This window comes from Chanos chanos, chromosome 13 (assembly GCF_902362185.1).
Source record: "Chanos chanos chromosome 13, fChaCha1.1, whole genome shotgun sequence".
Taxonomy (NCBI): Eukaryota; Metazoa; Chordata; class Actinopteri; order Gonorynchiformes; family Chanidae; genus Chanos; species Chanos chanos.
In genome coordinates, this window is record NC_044507.1 from 13,117,178 (window position 1) to 13,144,563 (window position 27,386).

At 43.8% G+C, this 27,386-nt stretch overlaps 2 protein-coding genes across 2 annotated transcripts in view; one reads left to right on the top strand and one right to left on the bottom strand.

Moving 5' to 3' along the window:
• The window catches only part of helz (helicase with zinc finger), a 30,593-nt gene extending 16,234 nt beyond the window's left edge, over nt 1–14,359 (top strand). Inside the window, exons 20-30 of the mRNA XM_030790035.1 lie at nt 554–782; nt 4,099–4,303; nt 6,977–7,028; nt 8,009–8,193; nt 9,059–9,260; nt 9,704–9,786; nt 10,165–10,696; nt 11,076–11,295; nt 12,216–12,765; nt 13,325–13,541; nt 14,007–14,359. Coding sequence (XP_030645895.1) covers nt 554–782; nt 4,099–4,303; nt 6,977–7,028; nt 8,009–8,193; nt 9,059–9,260; nt 9,704–9,786; nt 10,165–10,696; nt 11,076–11,295; nt 12,216–12,765; nt 13,325–13,541; nt 14,007–14,359 — 2,828 coding nt within the window. The remainder of the gene's footprint in view (nt 1–553; nt 783–4,098; nt 4,304–6,976; nt 7,029–8,008; nt 8,194–9,058; nt 9,261–9,703; nt 9,787–10,164; nt 10,697–11,075; nt 11,296–12,215; nt 12,766–13,324; nt 13,542–14,006) is intronic.
• Nucleotides 14,360–17,312: 2,953 nt separating this feature from the next.
• cacng1b (calcium channel, voltage-dependent, gamma subunit 1b) lies at nt 17,313–23,847 on the bottom strand. The gene is made up of 4 exons (XM_030790947.1): nt 23,607–23,847; nt 19,406–19,480; nt 18,010–18,147; nt 17,313–17,545 (listed from the first exon to the last, which is right to left on the bottom strand). Exons 1-4 carry the CDS (start codon nt 23,845–23,847, stop codon nt 17,313–17,315), a joined length of 687 nt encoding a protein of 228 aa, XP_030646807.1.
• Between the last annotated feature and the right edge of the window lie 3,539 nt (nt 23,848–27,386).

Genomic DNA, 27,386 nt, shown 5'->3' on the forward strand with positions numbered 1-27,386 from the left:
TTTAACAGACTTGACTCTGCAGCACTTAAAACAGTAGTAATAGTTACACCCGTAAAAGTAGCTACAAGTATTACAGTAAATACAAATGCCACAGCTGTTGTAACTGTTGTAATTTTTTAGAAAGCCCAGGCAGTGCCTGATAACTTTTTTTTTTTTCCCCTCCCTTGGGTAATGGTAGATTGGCTCCTGTATAATTGATGTATAATATTTGACAATGGTGGCGTTAGCATAGAAATTGCTTTTGAATGAGGGGCTCTTTCTTCACGGCGAATCCTGTTAAAGTCATTCTCTACTGACCTGAGTAGAAAACAGCAGAAATCCACAGCAGCATGTTCAATACCAGCACGATCGGTCGTTTTCATTTTTTCTGGAGCGGTTCTTACCGTATCACCACAACCATGTGCGTTCAGTAATAGAACAACGTGGTTTCTATTCGAACAGTGGCAGATCAGCACGATGTACGAGATTTCCTCTGCACCTGCTCTCATAAGGAAATTTAGAGATCAATATATTACACTGAGTATTTTTTTTTTTGTATCTTCACTCACTGTAGGTAAGCAGTTCCGTGTCCTGTTCCTGAGTACGGTTCGCACGCGACACACCTGCAAGCACAAGCAGACTGCCATTAAGAGAAAAGAACAATTGGTAGAAGACTCCACAGAGGACCTGGACTACGGCTTCTTGTCCAACTACAAATTGCTCAACACCGCCATTACCCGTGCCCAGTCCCTGGTAGCCGTGGTGGGAGACCCCATAGCTCTCTGTTCAGTGGGCCGCTGCAGGTAAAGACACCAGACAGTAAACCAACGAGTAAAGCAACCAGTGTAAATATACCTGAATTTATCATAAGGGGTAATCCATATAAGTATGAAAAGTGAAAGAGACTTCCCACACCACAGTTCAACCAGCTGTCACAGTAGCCAACGCGCTGTTACCACCGCACCGAAAAAATTACTGCCATTAGTGGTTAACACTGATAAGGAGAAAAAAAAAAAAGTTTATCACGTTTACATGACAGCTCAAGTGTCGTAGTGGTATTTTTTTTGTCCCTGCTGATGTGATGTATCAATGGCAAGCTCTTTAGCACGCTTTTAGATCCATGGCAGAAGCTGCTCAAAGTTGGAATTGTATTTGAAGGAACCAGTGGTTTATTCCTCCTCTGATGTTTACGGGACAATCAGGCTGTCACTCTCAACCTGAGAGGGTCTGTTGCTCCCAGTCGCTCCTCCCCAATCAAGAACCACAGCCTTAAACACAGCAGTCTGAGCTTGGCACACAGTGGCTGTGGAAAGGTGTTGTTTGCAACAGGAGAGCAAATGAGTGCTTTTAGCATCTTCAGGGGGTGTTGTCAGAGAGGCTGGCATGGAACTAATGTCTGTTGTCCACTGGTTTGTCGAGGAGGAGTGGGGTGTTCCCTACGGCACTGTTTTTTTTATTTTTAGAGTGAAAATTGTGCTCAGGCCAAAGTTAACAGGGAGAGAAAGGACAGGAGAAGTTAAACAAGGAGGAGAACATGAGAGAAGAGAAGGGAGGAGAGAGAGGAGGACACAACAGTGAGCATCACTACACTTTTTAGAGAGTGACAGACATTCACAGTTTTGCCCTTAGAGTCCAGCAGTGGCAACAGCTTTTATTCATGTTGTGAATGTGAGCACTGTATTTAGTGAGGGAACTAGGTAATTTGTGTTGCTGTTTGTGTGGCTGGCAGGGGTCAGTGCTCTGCGTGTGTGTGTGTATGCGTGTGTGTGCGTGCGTGTATCCTCCCTAAGAGAACTGTCCGTCATGCTGCCGGCAGCCCTCTCCGCTCTCCTTGCTCTCCCTATCCTCCCTAGCTGCAGCACCCCGGTCGCCATGGAGACTGTCGAGCGTCAGCCAATCGGTGCAGCCCGGCCACAGGAAATGTCAGCCCAAAGGCCTGGCAATTAAATCAATCTGTGTGTGCCGTGGGAGGAGAGGCTGTTTCTCAGGCTGCTTTAATGGACGGCCTCGTATTTTAACAGACAACCACGGTATGCGTGGCACATTTAGCAAAGCCGCTCTGTCATCTCCGCCAAAACCCCCACTGCTCCTCACCCCCAAAATAACACAGATGATTAAAGCAAGTTGTTTGTTTAGATATTGTTGTTGTTGTTATTGTTTACCATCACAGGGCACCTATTTTAGCCCCTGAAGTTTTTTAGTGAATGATGCTAGTCATCATCGTCATCGAACCGCTATGACTGATTTACTTTGAACTTATGTAATTTTATGTTACAGCAAAGGGTACTGCTGCTAATTCTGGTCAACACCTGATACAAAGTGTCAAAAGACAGAGTTCTGAGAGAAATGAAGAATTTGAAAAAGGAGAAATGAAGAATCTGAAAAAACAAAACAGAACGAAAAAAAGCTTACAGAGCAACAGTAGCATCTATTTTCTCCCTTATTGCCCAAACTACAGTCCTCTGTTCAACCAAACAGTGACAATCAGAATCAACTAGCATAAGTGAAACCACGCCTGTCTAAAACACAGATCTTAGGCATTGAAGCTTTGAGTGTGTTTCACTATCACTTGTGCTCTGGCATTTGGACACAGCAGATATCCCTGTGACAAAGTCTGACCCGGGCAGCCTAGCCTCTATCTCACACTGTCAGTCTCTCTCTCTCTCTCTCTCTCTCTCTCTCTCTCTCTCTCTCTCTTTCCCCCCTCTGTCTCTCTTTCTCTGCCTGGCTAAATGGAGCGCATCTGAGAATTGCTTTAATGAGTATAGCAGAGGTGCAGGAAGGTGCCGTCTAGACCGTGACGCAAGCATCAGGCTCCCAGCATTAGCAAGCACTGATGAGAAACACTCATCTACCACCGCCCCCCCCCCCCCCCCCCCAAAAAAGCCCAAATTTAGCACACACCTAAACACAGTGGTGCTCGCCCACTGCGTGGTGCTCAGTCATTTTGTACCAGGACAATGTCAAGTGTTGAATAACAAGTATCAAAATTGATGGAGCCATTTCTCCAAACTCAAAAGAAAAGCTTTTTTTTTTTCCCCCTCATTCCCCCTCTCTCTCTCTCTCTCTCTCTCTCGCTCTCTCTCTCTTTGTCTCTCTCTCTCTCTGTCTCTCTCTCTTTCTCTCTCTCTCTCTCGCTCGCTCACAGCAGATTCTTTTTCTTCATGAGTGTTTTTGTGGAGAGACCAAGAGATTGATGGCACTTGAGTCGTGATAGCCACAGTGAGGAACGGCATGAATTGCAGTCATGAGGTTGAGACAGTCATGGTTTTATTCTGTATTTTAGGCTAGGAAGAGAAAAAAAAAAAAAACACTCTGTCCTCCAGTGAATGTTTGGCTGTGGCTGTTCTGGTACCTTTTTGGGTTGTTTTGTGTTCTACGTGCTTAGTGTAAATGGATATGCAACAATAGCTCTACCTAATTCCTTCCATCCCTTGACGTTTTTGACTGAACGGTGTGTGATTTTTGTGTCGAAAACAAACTGGTCCTGTTTGTCAAGTCAAATTTGTTTGCAGGGATTTTTTCCAGTTCCTTTGCTTTGTTTTAAACCCTAGGTTAACAGCGAATGAATCTTTTTCTCCCCCGGGGGTGCAGGGCCCTCACTGATTGGATGGAAATACAGTATTTGAGCTCCCCTAACACCCTGGCAATGCTTGAATTAAAACTTAAAACCTGCCCCCATCTTTCAACCATGCTCTGGTCTGTCAGTTTCTCTCCTTTAACTGCATATGGCACTGGACTTGACCTCTGTCAGCCCTGCGGCCAGGCTGTTTGTCATAATTATGGTTTGTTTGCTCTTACCCATAACGCTCTGCCAGCCACTCTACCTGGCTTCATGATTTTGTGTGACAGGCTCGTTTGGGTGTAATATGTGAGCTGTTATCTGACATGTTTGTGAAGATGTCACACGGTATCACTGGTTTTAGTGCCAGATTACTTTGGAGAAGACATTTTTAACGCGCAAAGTGTTAACCTTTTTTTCACCAAGTGGAAATTCTAGTGCCTCTCTTGTGTGTCTGTGTGTGTGTGTCTGTGTGTGTGTGTCTGTGTGTGTGTGTGTGTGTGTAATAGTTAGTAATAGTTCCCAAATGACGTGGTCTCTCTCGGTTCTGCCTGTAGGAAGTTTTGGGAAACCTTTATCTCCATCTGCCATGAGAATCACAGTCTGCATGGCATCACCTTTGAGCAGATCAAAGCTCAGTTGGAGGCTCTGGAGCTGAAGAAGACCTACGTGCTGAATCCTCTCGCCCCAGAGTTCATCCCGCGCGCCCTACGCCCACAACACCCACAAGGACAAAGCAAACACCAGCATTCCCCTCCCAAGGTAAACGCTCATCACGGCCTCCACTCCCACTAAGAGTTTCTCAATGAATAGCACTGTGTGCTTTTCCATCACTCAAAGAAACCGGAGAGCTTCGTATGGCTATTTTTAGTCAAGGCTGTTCCGAAGCCTGCCCGTATGTTGATCAGAATTGAGAATTAAATGTTTGAACCTGTTCTTTTCTGCGTTATTAGGGAAGTACGTATAGATTAATAACTGAAGATACTAAGGTGCCAAGTAAGAATCCTTCACCATTTTCATGCTTTTACCCCATATCCACAAATCATTAATTAATTCATTCATTCATTCATTCAATTTTTTTTTCTTTTTTTTCTTTCTCTTTTTTTTAAACCAGCCTAGACCCTTTGCCTCATCCTGTTCATGTGGAAGTCTGAATCGTCAGACTCCTCTCTGTTAATCAGGCTGCAGACACTGCCTCACAACTTTTGTCTCCATTTATCTCTGAAGCGGCATTTTTTGCGTGGTGTCTGCAGAGGCAGCTCGTACTTTAGCTTTAGAGGGAGAACATCAGTCAGCGTTAGCATCTGGGCCCGAAATCATCAGCGCCGTGCGGCTTTGATCAGCGCGGAACACTGCGGCGAAGTGTCACGCCCGTGTTCGCTGACATTAATAAGAGCGTTTGGTTTCTCAGCAGTAACGTTTGTCTAAACCAGAGTTTTGAGCCCTCAGACGAATAATACAACAATCAGTCCACGACCGAGGGGGGAGGAAGGTAAACATGTCAGACTAGCTGACTGAAGGGGTTCTTCTCTCTCTCTCTCTCTCTCTCTCTCTCTCTCTCCCTGTCTCTCCCCCACCCTTCCCGCTGCCCCTCCCTCTCCCTCTCAGCACTTAATCTCTATAGACATTGACAGTGAGCAAAGAGGAATTCTCTTGATGGCTCCAGAAAGATTCCTCATTTTGGTTTGGTTACTGTTTGCCTCAGCTGTCATGATACGCAGCGGATTGGACTGCACGTGGACTTTGTCTTCATCAAATCAACGTCCATAAGAACAGTCTGATTCTTTTTTTTTTTTTTCCCTTACCAGTTACATGAAGTTAGGCATCCTTTCTGGTATATTGTCTGTTGTTAATTTTCCTTTAGGAATTGAATGTATTTAGTTAAATTAAAACAAACCGGTGTGATCATATTTTTATGACTTTGTTCAGTTGTTATGTAGTAGAAGGAGGCATAGAAGACCGATTGAGTGAGGTGAGGTTCACCATTGCTCTGTGTGAGAATAGTGACGGTCACTGGTGTCTGAGGACTCGCTTCTCTCAGGAGTCTTAATGTATATTTGCAGGGGCTGCTTTACCAAGACCGCAGAGGAGCATATCTACATGGGTTGATTTGATTTCATGATTAATGTGCTCTGTTGCCGTGGCAACGGTCAGTTTCAAAGCAATAGCAACTTTATGCTTAAAAAAAAAAGAAAGTACGTGAGGAGGAAGGGGAGCAGGAGAAATACAGCATAATTCACTTCTACGTTATCGATCACCCATTGAACGGTCTGTGTTTTTCTAATGGAGAAGGACCTTTCAAATGTGAACAGTTCTGGAAATGGCCATTGAGCAGACAAGTGCTGCGTCTATGGTTCTGTTTGTGTGAATCACGCAGCTCACTCCGACATAATTGCAGAAAACGTCATTAGTTTTGTTCTTTCCCTTCAATGAATGCTTTCCCCGTTCGGCCTATAATTTCGCCACAGTCATATAGAAAACAGACAAGTGGTACTTGCATCTCATCACACACTATTGAAATAACAAGTGTGAATGAACCATCCGCAATTCCGCCAGCAATTCCCTCAGGCAACCACCTGACAGCCTGAGAAAGGACCAGCGTTCAACTGGTTACCACTCAGACCACAATAATCGCTAAATTATCCCAGAAGACATACACTCATTCAAAGTGGCGTTTTGAATCCAAGCAACCTTGATCTGTTTAGAAAAGCCATGTTTTTTTCTTCTTTTTTTCTCTCTCTCTCTTTTTTTTTTTTTTTTTTAATTTAGGGATTATGTCAATGGGTTCCTGATTTTTAAGTCAGGGTATCAGAGACTGACAAAGAAATGCTATATTTACAGCATTGTGTATATACTGTTATACAGAAAAACATAATCACAGCATGAAACCAGATTGTTCGGCATGTAAGCCGCATTGAGTAATGCTCTCTCATGCTTATCAGGATTCAAACGCTATTCCATTTCCCTCCCAGAAATATATCCCCCCCCCCTCCCTCCCCCACAACCAGTCTACCCACTCTTCACAACATCCTACATTTCTCCCTCTCACCATTGTCGATTCTTAGGATCTGGGTGGATTTCCTTTGGCACATGGAGGTAAAACCAGTGTAACCATTCCCGACAAATCCCTTTGGCCCGTGGCTGTGGTTGGGTGAGGCGACAGGCTGTTAGTCTTGAAGGAGAAATCATGGCCTCTGACTGGCGTGGCTATATTTAGAAGGCTGGATGGGGGAGTCTCCCCCAAAGCCTCCGGCCTTACAACCCATCTCTCCCTGCTGTCACTTTCCCCGCCTGGTCTGCCGTGACAGATGCGGAGCATGCCAGTACGCCACCCAGGCTGCAACCGAAACCCCCCCCCCCACACACACCCCTAAAACCCCTCGCCACCGCCACCGCTAACAGTGTGCTCTCTCTTCTTGCTCTCCCCCCCCCCAGGCGAAAGGACAGCTTGCGAATCACACGGAGCACTTCCCCCCTGAAGGATTCGGTAAGTCCCCTGTATTGACCTTCCCGTCCTGTTTGACCCGAGAGAGTATTGGCACATCTGTCGATCGCTTCTCTTTGAGCTCGTTCTGGCCTCGTTTTGTGATTCTGTACTTTTGGGGTGGGTAGGAAAAAAAACAAAAAAAAAACAGAGCAAGCCCTACTAACGGCCATCCGCAGTCTGGGGAATGTAAATTTAGCCATTTAGCATATCCGTACTGTGCAATGTCACCTGAAGTGTACTTGAAAACCTCTGTGGCGGTACTTTTTTTCATGTGAGGTCACGGAGAATGTTAGAAGCAGATGAGGGGGGGGATGTTTTCACAGTCTCTGTCTCATGATATGAGAGTTTGGGGGTTATTATTGGTGTGATTTGCCCGTCCTGTCACTGCAAATCGAGGTCATTAGTTTGTAGAGCACTGCTTGAGAGCTCACTGAGGCAGAAAGAAGGGGAGAGAGAGAAGGAGAAAGAGAGAGGGAGAGAGAGAGAGAGAGAAGGAGAGACAGAAGCAATAGAGTAAGCCCTAGTTCTCTGTCACTCAGAAAGAAAGAGTGAGAGAGAAAGAGAAAAAGGAGATGAGATCAGTGGAGTGAATCCAGCTTCCTCTGAGCTCCACTTCCATCCCAATCAAAACAGTAGCAGTGCGTTATAACACGGCAGCAGGGCCAATTTTCAGTGAATTACTCCCCTGGATGGCTGTGTGTATCTGAGTAAATGACTTTGGGTTTGAGAGATGGGTACTAGGTGCTCATGAGGATGTCTCAGCCCTGGCATTGTCTGATAACACAGGGGAATGTTCCGTCATTATTGCCGTGCTGTTGGTCTATCATGCTTTTGTGGAGGCTTGTGTGACTGCTGCTCCAGTTAGTCACTCCTAGGTGTCTCTCTCTCTCTCTAATATTCACTTAGACCATATCTCTGTCATTGTCTCTATATGTATCTCTCTGTCAGCTGACACCCTTGGCTTCTCTTTGTTTTTCCAGTTCAGCCCAATGCTGCAGTGCTGATGGGGAACCCTATTCAGGCTTTTACCCCTCCAGGTGGAGGAGCTCCAGCTTCAGGCAAATCCCCCAGTCCTGTCCAGAGGATTGACCCCCACACGGGCACGAGCATCCTCTATGTGCCCGCTGTCTACGGGGGTAACGTGGTGATGCCCATGCCCCTACCAGTAAGTACGGAAAGGTCTGGGACAGTGAGAGATGACATGGTTCTCTAAATGTGCCGGCAGAACAGCGTGTGTGGTTTCTGGTCTTCACACAGAAGACTACAGGGATCTTGTGCATCACTGAATGTCTTAAAAACCTGGTTTGAAGTACAAAGACCCAGCATTAAAACTCCACTCCCCCATGGGAGGTTGTCTGAACAGGGATAATCTTTCCATCTCTCTGTGGATGTAAACAATTTAGTTCCTACACCCAGCACTCTGTCTAGTGGTCCTGCTCCCTGTTTAACTTTATTCTCTGGGGAACCACTACTGAGGTGAGAGAGGCCATAAAGTTTTCTTTTCTTTATTGGTTTAGTTTTAGTGAAACACTTGTTCAAGTACTCCAATATAACTTTTAACTCATATTTACCTCAGATAAACAGGAAGGGCACAGAACATAGCCTTACGCACTTTGGACTTTCAGCTTTAAATAACTTTTAATGGGACAGGTACTGCTGTGTAAGATCAAATTCTTAACTATTTGTTCTTTGTAATGAACAGTGAGGGAATTTCTTCTCGGGTGCAATTAGTATACTATTTGCAGATGCCGTGTGGTACGTCTAATAGAGCCATAAGATGTAGAAATTAGTTGAACTAATTTTGCCATTCCCCCAAGTACTCACACATTCAGTTTAGGACGAATATGAAACCCAAAAGAATTGTTACACGTTGATGATACATGACGTAATGTCTGATAGAGTTACTCTGTTATGGAACTGGCTAAATATGCACTCATAAAGCCTTAACTTATAGTTTTTGTGTTTGTGTGTGTGTGTGTGTGTGTGTGTGTGTGTGTGTGTGTGTGTGTGTGTGTCTGTGTGATGTGTAGTTACCATGGCCAGGTTATCAGAATCGCTTTGCCATGGACCCACGCATTATGAGTCACCAGGCGGCCATGGCCTATAACCTGAACCTGCGACAGCCCAGTCGGGCCTCTCCCGTACTCTATGGCCTAGGACACCCTTCTCCCCTCAGCCTCAACCAGCAGCCAGCCCCCGACAAAGAGCCGCCGCAGGACAACAGCGGCAACGGTGAGTCTGGCTCTTCTCCAGCGCGGAGAACGGAGACACTCAGAGTGCTGAAGGCCGTTTGTGTTGAGCTGAAAGTTTATTTACACACGATGTGGTTGAATAATTGAAAGTAAATAGCACATGCATGCTAATGCTAATTAGAAAATAAAACGCTTCAATCCACTTTACATTTGAAATTTCCACTTTTACCTTATGATGCTGCTTTAAGCTTTACTACTTGTGTTTTTACCTCAGATGCATTGTGTGTTTGGGCGACGGGTGATACGTGCTCTTGGTTTTTTTTGGGTTTGGTTCTTTGGAAGCTGCCCAGACTCTGTACATTTCTGTCCTCCCTTAAAGCCCCCCGAGTCTGTCGAGCTTTTAGGCTCTCTAGCGGAGCGGTTCACTCCGCGAATTTGTCATTTGTCTTACATTTGTGAGTGAAGATATGTGGCTCCTTGCAGGGAAAATCGACGTTAATGGCAGAATGGAGCACAGCCGAATGCTGACGCCAGAGAGGAAAGCCCAGGAGCTGAAAGACAAACAGGTACTGGGTCTCTTTCCAGCCGCATCTACCTGGCCTGTCTCTGCAGCATTAGTGAATGGTTTTCACTGTTTCCGTCACATGGCGGAAGAGCGGAGAAAGCCCCCGTGGCAATATCTTTTGCCAGATTCATTCATTTGCCCTTCAGTCCTCTCCTGTCTTCTGAGCCACAGTTCACAAAGATGGTTAACAAAAGCTACAGCCGTAAAAAAACAGTTCTCATCTACTGTGGCGTGGTCTCTTTCACCTCAAGTTTGCTTTTGTTCATTTGGGCACCTTCTAAAAATTGGCCGCTCTTGTTAAAATGTTTTTCTTGTCTCAGTTGTTTTCTCATTAATGCGGTCACTTTGATTGATTTTGAATGGCTTTATTTCTTTCCAGGGAGATGTTGACTCAGTCCAGAATAAGAGCCCAGAGCCTCAGGCTGGGTTGGGTTTCCCTGCCAACCGGCTCCTAAGGAAGGACAATCCTACTCAGAGACCTCTCAACTTCCACCTGGTGCCCCCCCATCCCAACTTCCCTCCTCACCATGGCAACAGTCAATTCCCTCCACCCCAGTTTGGGCTCGCCCGACCTCCCCTACGTGTTCAGCCTCAGCACCCAGGCCAGGTCCACCCTCAACACCAGCAAATGTCCTCCAACTTTCCTCCGCCTGCCGGCATAAACCCCTCTTTCTACAGCGGCCCTCCACTGCCTGCTCGTGGGCTGCAGTCTCCCGGCCTGGAGGCTCTGGATGGCGGGGAGCTGGGAGTGTCTGCTGGGCCTAACGCGGTGCCCGAGGAGATGAAGAGTGTGGTCAGAGGTCTTCCTCCGCATCAACAGCCTACAGCCCAGCCGCAGCAACACCATCAGCCCATGCGCCTCAACAGCTTTGGGGAGGAGAGCCTGGACTCTCTGCTGGGAGACACTCTGGGTATGCTCTCGGGTTAATGCGGGTTTTAGTTCATGTAGTTTGGCAACCGCATTTGAACGCAGGTGCCCTGATGAAACTAAAGAAACAGATTCTCTTTTCGAAAGATTGTTTAACGACTAAAACGCATCATGATTACCGAGGTTAAAATAGACTTTAAATGTTGCGGAACTGGCCTCGTATAGATACCAGGAATATGTGAAGTTCCATAATGCTGGAACTACTCTTGCTCAAATAGCCATGATGTCATTTTGCAAGCATGGCCAGCTTTTGCCCTCTGTCTTTTTCGTGTCACTACACATATTCAGACACAGAGTATGATCACAACAGTCTCTCTCTCTCTCTCTCTCTCTCATATACATGTGCTCTCCTTTGTGTTCAGACGGTCCAGGCTCGTCTGGATTGGAGGCTTTGGCTCCGCAGCCTCGGCTCAGCCAGTGGGGAGAATACAGTCATTTTCTCCAGAGTGGAGTGGCCTTCCCTCTGGCCCAGCAGCTGGCCCACCTCGGGCAGCCCGGGCTCCGGCTCCCTCAACAGCTCCTCAGGGCAAACTGGGGACTAGGACCCGCCGCAGAGGAGGAGGCCAGGCCACCCATGACCAGGTCAGTCCCAGCTGAGCGTGTTAACACGCCGGGGTCGAACGTTTCAACAGGACGGTGATGAGGACTGTGTGATATTTGGTATAGAATGGTTATGTGAAATCACAGTCGGTTCTGTGCGCGTGTTTATTTATTTATTTATAATTTTGTTTATTGGGTTTTGGTTATAATTACAATAAAAGACATTCGTATGCAACTAGTTCACCAGAACAACACATCTGTACATTAACAAAACCTCACATACCCATGCCCCATCTCCACCCACCTTGGCTTTGACACATTTGACACGCATAACACATGTAAGACACGCTCACATTCACACACATGCACGTACACATGGTTCTCCTTCTTGTGTTTTCCCCCGCCTGGTCCCCGTTTCTGTTCTGACCTTTCATTCTGAGGCTTCCTATATATCATGCCATATTCTACCAAATTGCTCCCTTTTGTTTCTGTCCTCAGACATTGTCTTATCTGTAGTTCAATAATATTTCATCATTCCCTTCCATGCCTGCATGGATGGGGTCTGTACATCTCTCCAATGCTTTGAAATATTTTTTTTTTTATACACCATGAAGGAATTTGAAACCTGCCACCCAATAGGGTACCTCAGATTGTCTATCCTCTGCAAAATGCATCGCATGGGTGTTCAATTAATCTGAGTTTTACAAATATTAGTAATAGTGATATCTGTGCGTGTGTTTTATTATGTTAGATGAGTTTTGTAGATATTTTATTTCAGTACACATGCATTTTAACATTTTCCAAGGACTTTTTTATTTTTAGTCATCAATAAGCAAGAACACAACCAATTTGTATAGTTCTAGGTGTTTGCAAGCATGTGTGTTTGTTTGATGGAGAGTCTATTAGACATGGTTTTGTCTTGCACGCACACTTACGCACACACACTCTGTCCCACTTCACAGATATCCTGGGTTACTGCGTGAGGTGCTTCCTCAGCAGCAGTATGAGCAGAGAGAGGCAACTGAGATGCCTCCGCCCCAGTCCCGCCTGCTCCAGTATCGTCAGGTCCAATCTCGTAGTCCTGGAGAACTTCCCTCACCCTCCTCCAATCACAACACAACCGGACCCTTCCCTGGTCCTGGCCCCGGCCCCGGCCCCGGCCCCGGCCCCGGCCCCGGCCCCGGCCCCGGCCCCGGCCCCGGTCCCGGTCCGTACCCCGACACCAGCCGAGAGCTGCCCATAGGCGGGCAGCCCTTCCAGCAGCCCCAGGCCAACTATCCAGTGCAGCCCGAGAATGCGGGCTCCCTTCCGGTCAAGTACCTCCTGCCTGAGGCCCACTGGCCTCATCCTGGCCTGCCCCAGAGCCACATACTGGGTCAGGGTCTTCCCTTTGGCCTGCAGGCTGTGGCTCACAGACAGCAGCAGGGCCCACTCACACAGCTGCAGCACCAGCAGCAGAAACAGCAGCTGCAGCTGCAAGCCTCTCAGAGTTCCCTGCACAGTGTAGAAGAGGTAAGGCATGTGGCTGGGAGCTAGGGTGGCTGACATGGTATTTATGTAGTGGTGATACTTCAGGTCGGTGATTCTCAGCTCCAGTCCTGGGGGCCCACTGTCCCCGCACGTCTTTGTTTTAACTTCATCATCACAGTTAATCGAGCCAATCAAGGGCTTGATGATTAATTGATCAGCGGAATCAAGTGTCTCAGTCCTGAGCTAAAACAAAGACATGCAGGACCATGGTCCCCCAGGACAGGAGTTGAGAAACACTGCTTTAGGTAATTTCTCACTATCTCTTTCTCTTTCTCTCTCTCTCTCTCTCTCTCTCTCTCTCTCTCTCTCTCTCTCTCTCTCTCCATCTCCATCTCCATCTGCTTCCATCTTTGACTCCTTCTTCTCTCACCATTGAATCCTCAACCCTCTCACTCTCTCCCACTCACTTCTCTCTCTTTCTCTCTCTCCCTCTCTCACTCGCTCCCTCTCACGTCTCTCTCTCTCTCTCTTTCTCTCTCTTTCTCTCTCTCTCTCTTTCTCTCACTTATTCACTCATACTCACCTTCTATGTCTCTCTCAGTATGAACCTAGAGGACCAGGCCGGCCTCTCTACCAGAGAAGGATTTCCTCCAGTTCACCCCAGCCCTTTTCAGACAGCCCTCAGGACCATCCCACCCCCACCCCCTCCTACAGATACCCTGCCGCAGACCTGTGGCCCAGCAGCAGCAACCCCGCTTCCCTACACAACATTCCATGCAACGGAGCGGGTCACCCCGTCCCTCACAGGGACATTTTAGGTCAGTCCACCAGTCGGACTCTTTCTGAGTCTGTCATGACTCACGGTTAGGTTAAACTCGTTGGGTCAATACGGATGTTCGAGAGAGACGGAAAATTTCCGACTCTAAATCAGGGTTTTGAGGGAAATGATGTGTAATGCAGGCTCAGCTTGATAAGGAAGATGCTCTTAAATCTCCATGCGTGTCCATTTGGAACAAGGTTATTGGCAGTCTTAATCAATTAATATGTTTCCAGTGACAGTTACATTTGCCATCTGACCATTCTCGAGATAGGAGAAAATAGAAATTAATGTTTCACAAGTGAATCTTTGGCTTTGTTGTGTGGTGCGTTATCATGCATGATTAATTCAGTGGCCAGAGTAGAAGCATAAGCATGTGGTTAATGCATTAGACATTTGTACTGCTATAGCTCCTCATACATTAATTACGTGTTAATAACAAGTGTTCCTCTTGGCCTTCCTGCAGTTTCTAAGGCAATGAATGCTGGCGAGGAACACCTGAAGGCCGAGTGCATCCAGCAGCCTTCCCACCCCCCCAACACCACCTCTCTCCAGCAGCATGGACAGTTCCCACCTCTAATGCCCAGCAAGCAAACTCCACCAGACCCAGGAGGAGGGGGCAGCAGCCCAGGAGGCCCCCAGGGGTCCAGCCACACCAAGCCCCCTACCATGTCGTACGCCAGCGCCCTCCGTGCCCCCCCCAAACCCCGGCCTGTGCCCGAGCAGGTCAAAAAGAACAGCGACCCCATCTCTCTGTTACAGGAACTTAGCATAGGCAGTTCAAACAGCAGCAATGGGTATTATTCGTATTTTAAATAAGACTATATATATAAATATATACACCGTATAAAACAAACAAACAAAAAAAGATAAAAAAAAAATAGAATAACAATCTAAAAATGCCACAATAAAAAAAAAAAAAAAAAAAAAATGTCATTTGATTTTTTTGTCAGATAGTTAGACTTTTTGCGTTTTATTATTTTTTACTTGCTTTAGTTATAGTCAGTTCTTTTACAGTTTGACATCTGTGATTTTACAAACAAAAATCAGCATATATATATATATCAAGAAATACCAAAATGTTGGGGAAAAAAAAAAAAAAAAAAAAACACACAAAAAAAAAAATTTATGGATTAAAGATTTTTAAAAACACAGTGAATCGATTGACCACTTAGCTGCTTGTCTTTCTTTCCCTCCAATTATGTCGGATCTGTTACTATCAGCAGTAAAATTGTTGAAGTGATTTCCCCCGCGCCCCCCCCCCCCCACCCCCCCCCCCCCCCCCCCCAAGCTGGCTTTTCTTATGACATTGAGTTTCTTCATGATTATTGGTGTGTTTTTTCTTGTGCTGGCAGCTGAGTGGTCAACCGACCCAGACAAAAAAAAAAAATATATAAAAAGTTGTATAGATGTAGACAGACTTTTCTCAAACCTGTACATATGAATAAATAAATAAATGAGATGGATGCCTTGTGCTTCATGTCCCATAGCACTGTAGCTCTGACTGGACTCTTTGTTTCTATGTCTCTGCTTTATCCCTTTTATTACCTTTTTTTTTTTTTTTTTTTTTTACAGCTCATCTCACACTTCAAATCTTAAGTTTTATTGGCCCCACTTTGCACTTTGTATTTTACAGATTGTAAGTTTCTACTGCCTCTGTTTCTACTTGTGATGGTGCTAGTCTGGTTTTGAATGGAGTATAGGTATAGCCTATTAAAGTATCTACACATCCACCTAAGCTTTGCAGTACTTACATATTTAGTTGTTGTTTTTTTGTTTTTTTTAAATATACAGTTATTGATGACAAAATGAAACGATTTCGTTTATTTCATGCAAGGCGTTGAATGGCGACACATATATACGTTTTCGTGTGCCTGGTTGGCACTTGTTTTTGCCATGTGTCTCATGAGTGCTGTATGTTAGCAGTTCATGTTATCTGCCTGCCTATTTCCACACGACACATCTCAGCAGCTGTGATTACTGGATCAAGACCGTGACGTTAAGACGTGTATCATTTTTTTTTCACCCCCCTATGTACGGCAAATGCACGTTTGATATGTTACATGGTGGTATTGCAGTGCATCCACTGTGGTATAAGTCTATTCATCAAGGTTTAACCTGCACACAAAATTAGGGCTTTTAAAAGTTTATACAAACATTTATTTACCAACTTGTCTTTAAGCTAAATACATTTTTGATCAGTTAATAAGCCTAAAACGTTTATATGAAGCACTGAATACACTTAAAAAAAAAAAAAAAAAACATTATTACTGAACAACAGATTACAATTTCTCAACATTTTACAAAGACCAGTCTGGATACCATGGTACACATCTGTAGATTACACCTCAGCTGTCTCTTTGAGCCTCCTCAGTCTCATGAAGTGTGAACTGCATGTAATTAACGCAGAGATACTGCATCTTCACATGGGTGTTTTCACTCCTTATTAGGGTCCAGACACATTACACAAATCCACAACTCTGTCATCACATGCACCTTAGCAATAAGCAATATGTTGTTCAGGTACTGCTGATGTGTCTGCATAACCTTTACTGAAAGCACATTAAAAAGTTCCAGTCAACAGTTAGATACTCAGTCTTATATACTGACAGTTGGACAAAAAAAGCCCCAATTGCTAAGTTAGCAATATAAAACATTAATGAAAATCTGACTTAAAATGGAACTGAGTACTTTACAACTCATGTAAAATTGGTTCTCCGTGTATGGTTATTTAAACTGAATAGCTTAATAGTCATGTTTCTGGCTGAGAGTGATCCCAAATTGGAATAGTGGATGATTTTTACACAGGTCACCTTCCAAAAGGATGTGTTCAGTTTGAAGGATAAATGTAATCATGCCATCTTGTTCTCTGTTCAGAAGGGGAACATTTTGAGATCTGAAGTCAGTCTGTCTGGTAGCTGCATTACCCAGTCATTCAGCCAGTTTTTCTCATCAACATTCAACCGCGACTGACTGAGAAAATACCATAGACTAGTGCTGTCTCTCTTATGTAAGTTATCACAGCTTATAGTCTCCTGAACTATCACTCTACAGCACTACACACTCTACAGACTGGAGAGTTCTTTTACTTCCTCTTTTGTGTTCATGGGAGTTAGTTTCTTGTAAAAAGCAAAATGTTTGATGTTTTGGCATTTCTCAGTCACCAACCACATACAGAAAAGGCCACTGCATCTGATTTAAATGTGTGCGTGTGTGTGTGTGTGTGTGTGTACATACAGAGAAAATATATCTACATGGTATATATATATCTACATAATGTTATATGTATAAATATAGCATAACTGCCTTAAGCCTTAAACACAAACTCATGTTACTTATATGAAGATTGTATGCAAATTTATACGAATAATATGTTTTTAAAAAAGTCTTTTTGAATTCTCTTAGTACTTCAAAGGTGATACGTAGTCATTCAGAAATTCTCAGTGAATGAATCTGAAATTTTTCCCTTTTGTGAATAAATACATGACATAAATATTGACACTGATATATGATGAAATGACGAAGGTCCTCAGATTGGTGCTAATCAACCAGTATTACTAATTAGCCATGATGATGGTTAACACTGCTTTGTGTCAGACTTCGGTGGCTTCAAAATTTTCTGAATGATCAGATATCACCATCTTGAATACAGAGTACATCTGGTACATTGTGTTGGTTTTCTTACTCACACACTTTCCTTTGCCAGTTTGGTCTCACTTTATGACAGAATGCAAAGCTCTGTGTTGGCCAGACCGGGCATATCTGTTCTGTGTTAGTCTATGGCTTCAGGCTCAGCGTCCATACAGGTCTCCCAGGGGTTTCGGGGCATGTGTGGCATCGAGATGATAAGTAAGCTTATGCCACTGAGGAAAAGGAGGAGGAAGGCTGTGCAGGCGCAGGCGAAAGACCAGGAGTAGTAATATTCAATCCAGATAGTCTCATCGCTGTCAATCATTCGCTTGACAGACTGTCGCATCACCTCTACTGAGATGACAATACAGAGGCCTAAACAGAGGAGAAAAGCACCGCTCTGATTTTTTGGCACTGAAGGGGGTTATTTTACGAGATGGGTAAACTTGCTTTTGTGTTAGCCTCTCGTTCTAAGGTTCATTATGCATGGAATAACTTTTGTTTGTGTGAAAAGCATTCACTAGCATTGTGTCTGAAGAGGCTGAAGCGTAACACTCAGTCCCTGCAATTTTTTCAATGGCCGCATATTAACATACCGGAAAAAAACACGTTTATCTTGCGGGTTTAAGATTCTCTTTATTCCTGGCTATGTGTAGCCATATGTTAGGAAAGCAGATTATCTGACAAATCGACAAATTTCTTGAGAAATAGAAAAACCTAATAAGTTCATTATTGGCTTTATGAGTTAAAAGTCCTCCAGACATCCAGTGGAGGTATTCCCTGGTTTCTAGGGGTTTCAAATTTGCACTCATTCTTGCCTGTCAAAGCACAAGTCTCACCTGCAAAAGCGAAGAACATGCCAGCCGGCCTGAGCAGGTAATCCCTGCCCTTCCCAAAGGCTCCCAATAGACAGAGACTTCCCAGCGTCATAAAGGCTAAGCTGAAGATAGCAATGGCTGCTGCTGAGATGTTGTATTCTGAAAGAAAGGAAGAGAATGTGATTAACTTGGCTAAATGTGAGCTTTTCAGTGATAAAACCCTGTGAGAATCGTTGGCAGGTTTTTACAGAGAGAAGGAACTCTACATCTAAAATTGGCACAATTACCATCCTCGCACAATGGCCGTCTTTCGCTGATAAGAACAGGCACCAGACATCAGTGTCTTGGGATTCTTGGGCAAGGACTCAAAATGTAGGCTAATTCACAGAAGTGTGCCAATTAGTTTAAACTCCAGTCAGATGCTGTTCTGTTTTTCCGTGCCATTAATTAGCAAAACAGAGATATTGATTGTGACGATGGGTACTGACATTTGTCATAGGGGAGAATGAGAAACACTTGATTCTCTGGGTTCACTTCTTACACTTGGCACATTGTCACGTTATGATAAGCTCAGTCTTTTTCCTCTTAACTTCATGACTGCAGTGGAGCGTAGAGCGTGAAATAAGCTGGATCTTCCACAGTCGAGTAGTTTTGTCATCTCCGAGTGAGGAAGTCAGTCTGGATGCTAGATCTGACTGCCTCGGATCCAACCTGCCTGAAAACATTACATCTAACAGATGAGTTAAAAGGCCAGGATGGGGACGTGAGAAGGAGGGGTTCCAGTACCCTAGAATAGCATCCCTTTAAAAATAAAATGAAAAATAGAAAGGAAAAAAGGATATTGTGATGAAGGATGGTGTTGGGCATCTGGAAAGAAGGATGTTTGAGATCTTTGTTCCAACTAGCTCTGATATATCACCACATCAGAAACGATGTGAATTTTCAGTGAACCAGTCATGTCTCTCTGTTGCACAACCATTCTGCTCTTTGTTCCGCTGGCGAGCAATTTTTCTTAAGTTGTTCATTTGTTAAACATTTCAGGCTTTCCTTGAGAAGGGCCTAATACTTTATTGTGGTGGAGCCTTAAGGCATCTCAATTCTGATTGAAAAAATGTAACACTCAGGTTGTATAGCTAGTGCTTTATTAAATTTTGTAGTTTAAGATCGTGATTTTTGTGGGGGGGGTGCATTTTACCTCTGCCTAATTTGTTTTCGTACATGTTTGGGACAAGTCTAGGTTTCCTTGGCTAATGAGCTCTGATGAGCCACATTCACTGGCTATGATTTTTGGTTTTCAAACCAGCTTATAGTTCTCTCAGTTTCTGAACACATATCCATCATGTGTGTATGTGAGTGTGTGTGTGTGTGTGTGTGTGTATGTGCATGCGTGAAGCATTTTCAAGCTATGGTCACTCACCTTTTTGAGTCTTTACTTCAAAAACTTCCGCCTCTTCTCCTGAAGTGAAGTGTTTGAAGTAGGAGCAGTTCTTGACTGTGAAAAAGATGAAAACAGCGATTGTAGCTCAGTGTGAATGGAAGCTCTGCTTGTTTTTTTTCTCCCCATATGGCTGCATTACCATCAAACCTGGTTGACATTTGCCCCCTCAGTCCTCAGAAACATTACATTCCTATATGTCTACTGGAATAGAGAGTATATGTATGTGTTTCTTTTTACAATGCTGGTCTATTTCTTTGTGGAGAGTACACAGAGCTAAGTTTCACCACTGCATGTGGGTGGTGTATCTATATAGACCATGAAATAGATTGAAGAAGAGAGCAGGTGTAGACTGGGATGGGGAAGGGAGTTGTTTTACAGTCCAACACCTCACACTCACATTTCACTCTCAAAGAGGTATCAAACCAGAAACTGTCATGTGTGGTATTCGTGTTACCCACCGACACACATAATGCTTGAACTCCTTTTGACCGATGGAGCGATATATCTTCATTATCTTTTCTGCTAAAAGAACATGGGACTGAATATTATTCCGTGCCAGTTAACAATTCCGGTAAAGTTCTCAGAAAACTATATAAAATTCCATCGTTTTTCTTATGGTTTGTGGGGCATTTTAAAATGTGCAGACCACACTGTAAACTGTTGAAACATTTATGAATGAAATATTCCACTTTACTCTTTTACCAGGGAATTATTCAAATGTTCCCAGGATGTTTTTGTCATAACGTTTGGCACCACATTTTTATAGATGCCTACCTAGCGTTTTGAGAACGTTCCATGTTGGCTGAGATGCTGTCCTCAGAGATATACCACAACCATCTACTGCTCCTTGTCTATCTCATATTTCCAAGGCTGACCAGAAGACAGGGAGTAGTGAAAGAGAGTGAGCCGAGGGACTCCTCTCCTTTAGATTAAACTCATAAAGCAGCTCTCCTTGTGTTCTGTCCAGAGACAGGCGGAGCCAGACAGGGCAACAGAGGAGCTGTTTGTTACTCAGGTCGAAGCATCTCTATCAGGGTATGGAGTGGGGATAAAAAAAAAAAAAAAAAAGTCTGAAGAGGTTACCTAGCAACAGGATGGTCTTAGCCGCTTTATTAGTTAAGGCGCAACGAAGAGAGGGAGGGAGAGAGGGAGGGACGGCAGTGCATTGCCGCTTTTAGGATAAAATTTATTAATGTTATTTGACTGTTCCCATTAGAGTTCCTCAGTGTAGCACCTTTTGACCACGTTCTGTGAAAAGAAGAGGCCTGAATCTTAGAGCCAGCGTGTTGCCACTAATGAGCAGGGTGTGTCAGGGAGTTGTCAGTCAACATGTGCAGGAGATTGCCATTGTTGTGTCATGGAATTAGGAGAGATTTTATATTTTTCTACTTTATTTTCTTCATTTGTTTAAGCATTTCTTTTGCCTTTTCATCTGTAGTGTACCAAGAGACTGTAATGTAAGCTAAACTGAATTCCTGGTGACATGTGCCTAGTCCTTCTCGTTCTTGTTTGTAACTGATGTCTCTACATGTGTTCTCCACCTGCCAGCCTAAGGAGCTCTGTCTGTCTTCTTCTCCATCTGACAAAGAGATGTTCCTGTGGACTGATCACAACCCAGATAAAAGGATCAGTGTTGACAAATCCGACATTCCTCCCTGTCACCTAAATCTTTGTACCATGTTCTGCATGCTTACAGTCACCATAGAAGATAGTGAAATAAAAGACTGACTCTGGTGCAGTGACCAGTCAGCGCCAGCCTCTCTGAGTCCACCAGCTCCGACAGGCAAAATGAAGTGCTGAGAATAACGTTTCAGGCTGTATCATTGACCTTGTGGATTTGTTAATGGAAATAGTTATTCCGGGGAGGAAGTCAATTACAAGGTTGCAGTGCCTGTCACATTGGGTTTTTATTTCATGATTAAAACCCCCTCCCTCACTTCCGTATCCATGGCAGTGAAAACACTATCATCCAGTAGCCGTTGCTGTGAGCATTAGCTGTAAGTGTTTCACAACAAGATTTTGCTGGTCTGCTGTTTGTAAAGAATAATGGTTACAGAATAGTGAGGTGTCCTCTTTTGACCATACACAGAGTGACCGTCAGATTCTGGGTCAATGTGAGTACAGGACGCTTAAAGGAGCTAACCCGCTAAGACTGCTGATATCTGGGTCGCACCACTAAAACTTGCTCCTCGGGGACTTGGCATTAGTGCAGAACTTTCAAAGCAAAGCTCCAGAGACAACAAAATTTGAACTGTTACATGAAATGGATAAAATAAACCCTAGACAGTGTAGTCTCAGTTTTTTCTTCAATATCAATGTCAGAATATTCCATTTTGATGATTCTCATCACTGCCATCACAATAACCTTCATCATCATCATCATCATCATCATCATCTTCTTCTTCTTCATCAGTAGTGGCAGCAACAACAAGATCTTGAGCATCATCATTTTCACCTGCGTTTTCTTCTTTTTCATTCCAAATAAGCGTGCTTTTGTGATACTGAATAAGAATGGAATTTCATCTTTATTTTCCCCATGATTCACAATTGCTGGATTTTTCTGTGTACATTTGAAGAGATCCCCAGGCACACCTCTCTCTGTTGGAGCAAGAGCTGGGAGCTAAGCCAACAGCCAGCGTGAGCAAGCATGAAGTGAGGGAAAAGTGACTGTTTTAGCGGTAATGTGTTTGCTAATGGCTCCATCTGTAAAGTTCAAGAGGCTATCAAAACCAAGCCATTCTGTAGACTGTGAGGCCAATAAGCCAGTGTGAAATTTGCAACACCTGGTTGAGTGGGAATTCTCTATCTATGTTTAATGTGCACTGAAGACACCATGTACATCCAGGGTTGAGAGGTTTTGAACTAACCACAACATGGTGATTGCGAAGGTAACAATCAGAATACATTTTATAACACTGAACTGGATTGTTAAGTGGTTTATGATAATTCCATGCAATTTACTTTTACTTGTCCACTTTTTCTTGGATCACGGTAAGAATGGAATGAGAATGTGAGCATGTGGCTTTCATACAGTAATCTGATGGGACTCAGATGAGTGAGTCCAAATCCAGAGTCCATCAGTTGGTTACATCAGCAAACAGCATCAACATCTGTTCATCAGTTTAAATTGTATACGAAGAGTCACCAAGTATTAGAGTAAAGGATGCTTGTTTAGACATTAAGGAAGGGCTCCCTTTGCCTTTTTGAGTTGTCTAGTTTTGTATCTAATTATGTAATGATTCTCTATAAGCACTGAAAGTTCAAATTTGAGAGTTATTTTGGTCTTGAACCTGTTATATATTGTTCATGCGTAACTGGAACACAAACCTGTGGCAAAATAAGTGCTAGACAAGACTAGAGATTCAATCTGTGTGAATCCATTCACTGTTAACATGTTGTTGCTAAAGCCATGGGATTCTTGTTTTTGTCTGCCTAAATTCATTTTGAATCAAAGTGTTAAGGCGCTCAAACATACCATTCAAACTATCAGAGCACATGTAAAAATCATTAACTGAAAACATTCATAAAAGGCTTTTATTAAGAAGCTTGAATCCTTTGCAAGAATGGTATGTTAACAGTAGCCAGGTGAGGTGAGATTCTGTGTGGGCGACAGCCCCCGCCATTGCCACTACAACCGAATCTTTGAGTTTTAGCCACAGGGAAAAATGTTGCCAATGCACTCACTAGAGCACTGGGACACAGTTCATTACTCTCCACAGTGTTACTGGTGTAACACACACCGGTGATCTCTCTATTTGTCACTGGGAAACCTCCTGAGGTGTGACAGAGCATGTCCATTAAGTCTCTCACTCTGACCTAGCACATGCTCCAGATGGGATGTTCATTCTGGATCAATGGAGAAAAACTTTAGGCTCAGAGAATAAACAGTCAGTAATAACAGTAAACCTTCTTCTCGAATGACTGGTCTGTTTTCTTCCATTCATCATTTTGATCCATCATGATACTCATAAGTATATCCTATTGACCTGTCTTGTTTTGACATGAACTTGGCTGCTTTTCTTACATTCACTCAGTAAAGTTTACACCAGCACACATAAATGAGATAGTTATCGACTTGACTGTGCCTTAACACCAGCACCCTGAGAGACCTGCATGCTTGTCCTACCCATTAGTCTGAATGGGATCAACAGGTCAAAAAATGTAGTAAAGCACCACTTACCTCCAGGCAGGCTGATAGGGCCACAGCCCTTGCCCTGAGGGTCTGCCTCCATGATGAAGATACTCTTTTTGCACAGTCTCCAGAGTCCAAAGTGGGCCGCCTCACAGGTTGTGTTGAGCTTCTCCACTCGTGGGCTCAGAACCGCCCAGTGATCTGTCACCACAGCAGCAAGCATTGAAGAAATGCCCACAAGGATCACCAGGAAGGTGATCTTCACCTTGGTCTTCTTATCTTCGAGCATGGTTCTGTATGTAGATAAGATGGACTAGCTGTGGAAAAAGATTTTTGTTTGCTTTTTTGGTTTTGTTCTTGGCCTCACAACAGGATCCCCACACGATGGCTGTGAGTCTGTACTCCCAGGATACTAGAGGAAAACTAAGACTCTTCACAGACGGTAACACACGGCAAGGCACTATCTCCTCACTCCAGCTCGCTGTCCACACACAAATCTGCGCAGGAAAAGGGGCCAGATAACAGTGCCCTAGTTTTCTCGCTCTCTCTCTCTGCCAGTAATACGTTATCTGTGGTGGGCTGTGGCTAACTACAGCTTTTGAGGTGTGTATCAAAAGTTTACCAACACTGACACTCTGCAGCATAACGGTCATTTTGAATGTGGCTCATGTAATTATCTGAAATGAATTTGACACGGTCAAGTTTAAGGGGAGGCATCACGGAGAGAGTGTTTTGTGAACAATAAGACATTGTAAATATCTAAATGTATAAATCAAAATCAAAAATGTTTTTAGTTCAGTATTTTTTTTTGAGCTAGAGGGTTATGTCCTTTCAACCTGTCTTCCTTACCCTGTTGTCTCTTGTTTTAATATGGCGACTCTTGGGAAATGCCACTTATTACTGAAGTGAGCACAGAATGCACTGATCTACTTTTCCCCTACTTGTAGAAGGATGGAGGCAATTGCTCCACCAGGGTGCTCAAATGTGTTTTCTGCGTAATGAGAGAGAAAATCTGTTATTGCTTTTACTCCTTCATATTTTTGACAGACTTTCTGACAGAGGTTAAAGCAGTGTAAGTGTGCTTTTTGATTGAGTTTGTCCTGATTAGTCGTGTCTGTAAATTATAGTGTGTAAATTACAGACACATGGCTACACTTTGAACACATTGAATGAACTCTGTGCTTTTGGAGGTCAGACTCCAGAATGATCCTTCACTTAGATTGTGAAAAGGTCGAATTGGCATGTACGTGCTTTGAGTAATGATGTCAATTTACACACATTCCTTATTCACATCTTATTCATAATTGTTTGGCTATGATTGTAGCTCCCATAAGTTCTAAAAAACAAGTATGGCATCGAAACATACCTAAGTGTCTGAACTTGAGCCCAAGTCTCTTAGACATGGTTCATCCATTGAATGAATGTGAAAGGTTAGCTGACTCATAACATTTGATGTTCCTCTACATTTGTCTTTTTTATTTAAATGTCCTCTGAGAGGTTGAGTGGGCCAAACACAGACCTAGAGTGTGTGTGAACAGATTAATTGGCACTCACACTGGAATCAACCTCAATGTTTCCCAATGCAAATCTCTCCGTCTACGCTCGTGCTTTTTATAAAGTGCTGTGGCCCACTTTGTGGTACGCTGGCCCATTTTCTTCACTGACAAGTCTTTCACAGCCTTCACTTTTAACACAGAAAATGGAGAGACTCATTCAGAGGCGCTGCGTGCCAGAAAGAAACACTTTACAAGTCAAAAACTTGTGTGTCACACCCATTTAATCAACTACACCAATGCCCATATATTCAGGGTGTGAATGGGAAATAATGTTTCATGCTTCATTTGCAGTGTATTGAGTTTCATGAAATACACAGCAGAAGTGTTTTATGAATCAGTCGAGGTCAGCCAGCATTCGCGGTGGAAAGGCGTGGATACTGGAGACAACCCCACCCCCTCCCCACCCCGACAAATAAGTTCTTTCAGAGCATTCTGTTCAGTTTGCTTGTCACCTTGCTCAACATGACACCTTCACCTGCACCATGCCACGTCAGTTGCACTCTGAAACAGAGCGACAATTCCGTTTTGAGTCCTTGGCAGCCGCTTGACTGACAGCTGGGACACATCTTTACCCGGTCTCCCACAATCAAGATCAACATGGTAGCGCCTTTACCAATGTGTGACAGAAGGAGCAAGAACAGCTGGGACCAGCGTTACAGAGTCTCAGGAGATTCTTCCAGATCAGGCCATCAAAAGAGCTATTGAGATGCTATGGATGTAACCTTCATTTTCAGAGGATAACATCATTACAAATGTGTTAGAATGACTGCAATGTGGAACCTGTGACTATTACTGAGGATGCCTCAAGTATGAAGGCATACATATCGTTTTTTTTCCATGGAAGGGTGGTGTTGATTTAGATTTACGGCGCTAAACACATTTAACTGTCTGCTAAGGGAATAGAGAGTAAGCATTTGCTAACGACAAGCAACATTATTTGAGCTAAATTAGACTACTGAGGGCCTGAGGCTATCTTCATAAAGGTCATGTAATAAGAACCATCTCATACCAAATTAGTTTGTATAAGAAACCGCATAAACTTTAATGCATGCTAAGGAGTCCATGACTGTTTGTCCTCAGGTCATTGCTCTGTTTAGTTGTACAGGCAGGGTTTATGGCTTTCAGGAGCAGAGGTAAGCAGGGGAGGTGAGAATGAGACAAAATCTCAACAAGCAAGGTGCAGGATAACCACTTTTCCAGTGAGGCTGTGTTATTCTTGTAGCAGGGTATCAGATATTCACATCTCAGTTTCATTTCTCTTGCTACATTACTCACCCGGATTCTCCATTGGGAAAATTGCTTCATAAAATGCTAATTATGTAAAATGAGGAAATTGATGATGTATGGGTTTTTGTTTGGTTTTTTTTGTTTGTTTGTTTGTTTTTAATTGGGGCAGATACTGAATGTGACTTCAAGACGTGTTCCATCACAGTGTTAGAGCTTAAATACTTCCAGTACAAACCTAGACAGATGTTTTGCTCCTGCCATGTTGGTGTTGTAATGGTATCTATAACATCTATAATAATAATAATAATAATAATAATAATAATAATAATAATAATAATAAAAACAGGGAATATATTCTCTACTGAATGTCAGTAAATATTCATCTGATATAGATGTTCCTGGGGGCGGCACGGTGGTGCAGTGGGTAGCGCTGTCGCCTCACAGCACGAAGGTCTCGGGTTCAATTCCTTTCTGTGTGGAGTTTGCATGTTTTCCCCGTGTCTGCGTGGGTTTCCTCCGGGAGCTCCGGTTTCCTCCCACAGTCCAAAGACATGCAGGTTAGGTGAATTGGAGACACTAAATTGCCCCTAGGTATGAATGTGTGTGTGAGTGTGTTTGTCTGTGTGTCTGCCCCGCAATGGTCTGGCGACCTGTCCAGGGTGTTTCCCTGCCTTTCGCCCTGTGAGCTATGGGATAGGCTCCCGCATCCCCCGCGACCCTAATCAGGATAAGCGGCTTCGATAATGTGAGTGACTGAGTAGATGTTTCTTCAAACTGTGTTAGAATAAATGTATAATTGATGTTTTCCTAGACAGCAGAACAGATTGGACTCAGTTGTTATATTCAAGTCAGCTGTTTGCTCACATCCCCCTATCATGCATCAATGCAGTTGTACTTTTTAAAGAAAAAAAGGAAAAATCCGAATGCATCGGTGTTTGTCTTAACATCATTTTGTTTGTAACTGACAACAAAATGGCCTCACCTATTCCCTTTGTTTGGAACTAGAGCATTGCACAATTTGATTAAAGACCACTGTCATTCCTTA

Excerpts from the sequence above, each read along its gene's own strand:
- cacng1b (XM_030790947.1), bottom strand. The coding sequence starts at position 23,847 with ATGCTCGAAGATAAGAAGACCAAGGTGAAGATCACCTTCCTGGTGATC. Across the intron at positions 19,481-23,606 it reads CCCTATCAGCCTGCCTGGAG|TCAAGAACTGCTCCTACTTC; the intron begins GTAAGTGGTGCT and ends TCTTTTTCACAG. Across the intron at positions 18,148-19,405 it reads TGAAGTAAAGACTCAAAAAG|AATACAACATCTCAGCAGCA; the intron begins GTGAGTGACCAT and ends CCTTTCTTTCAG.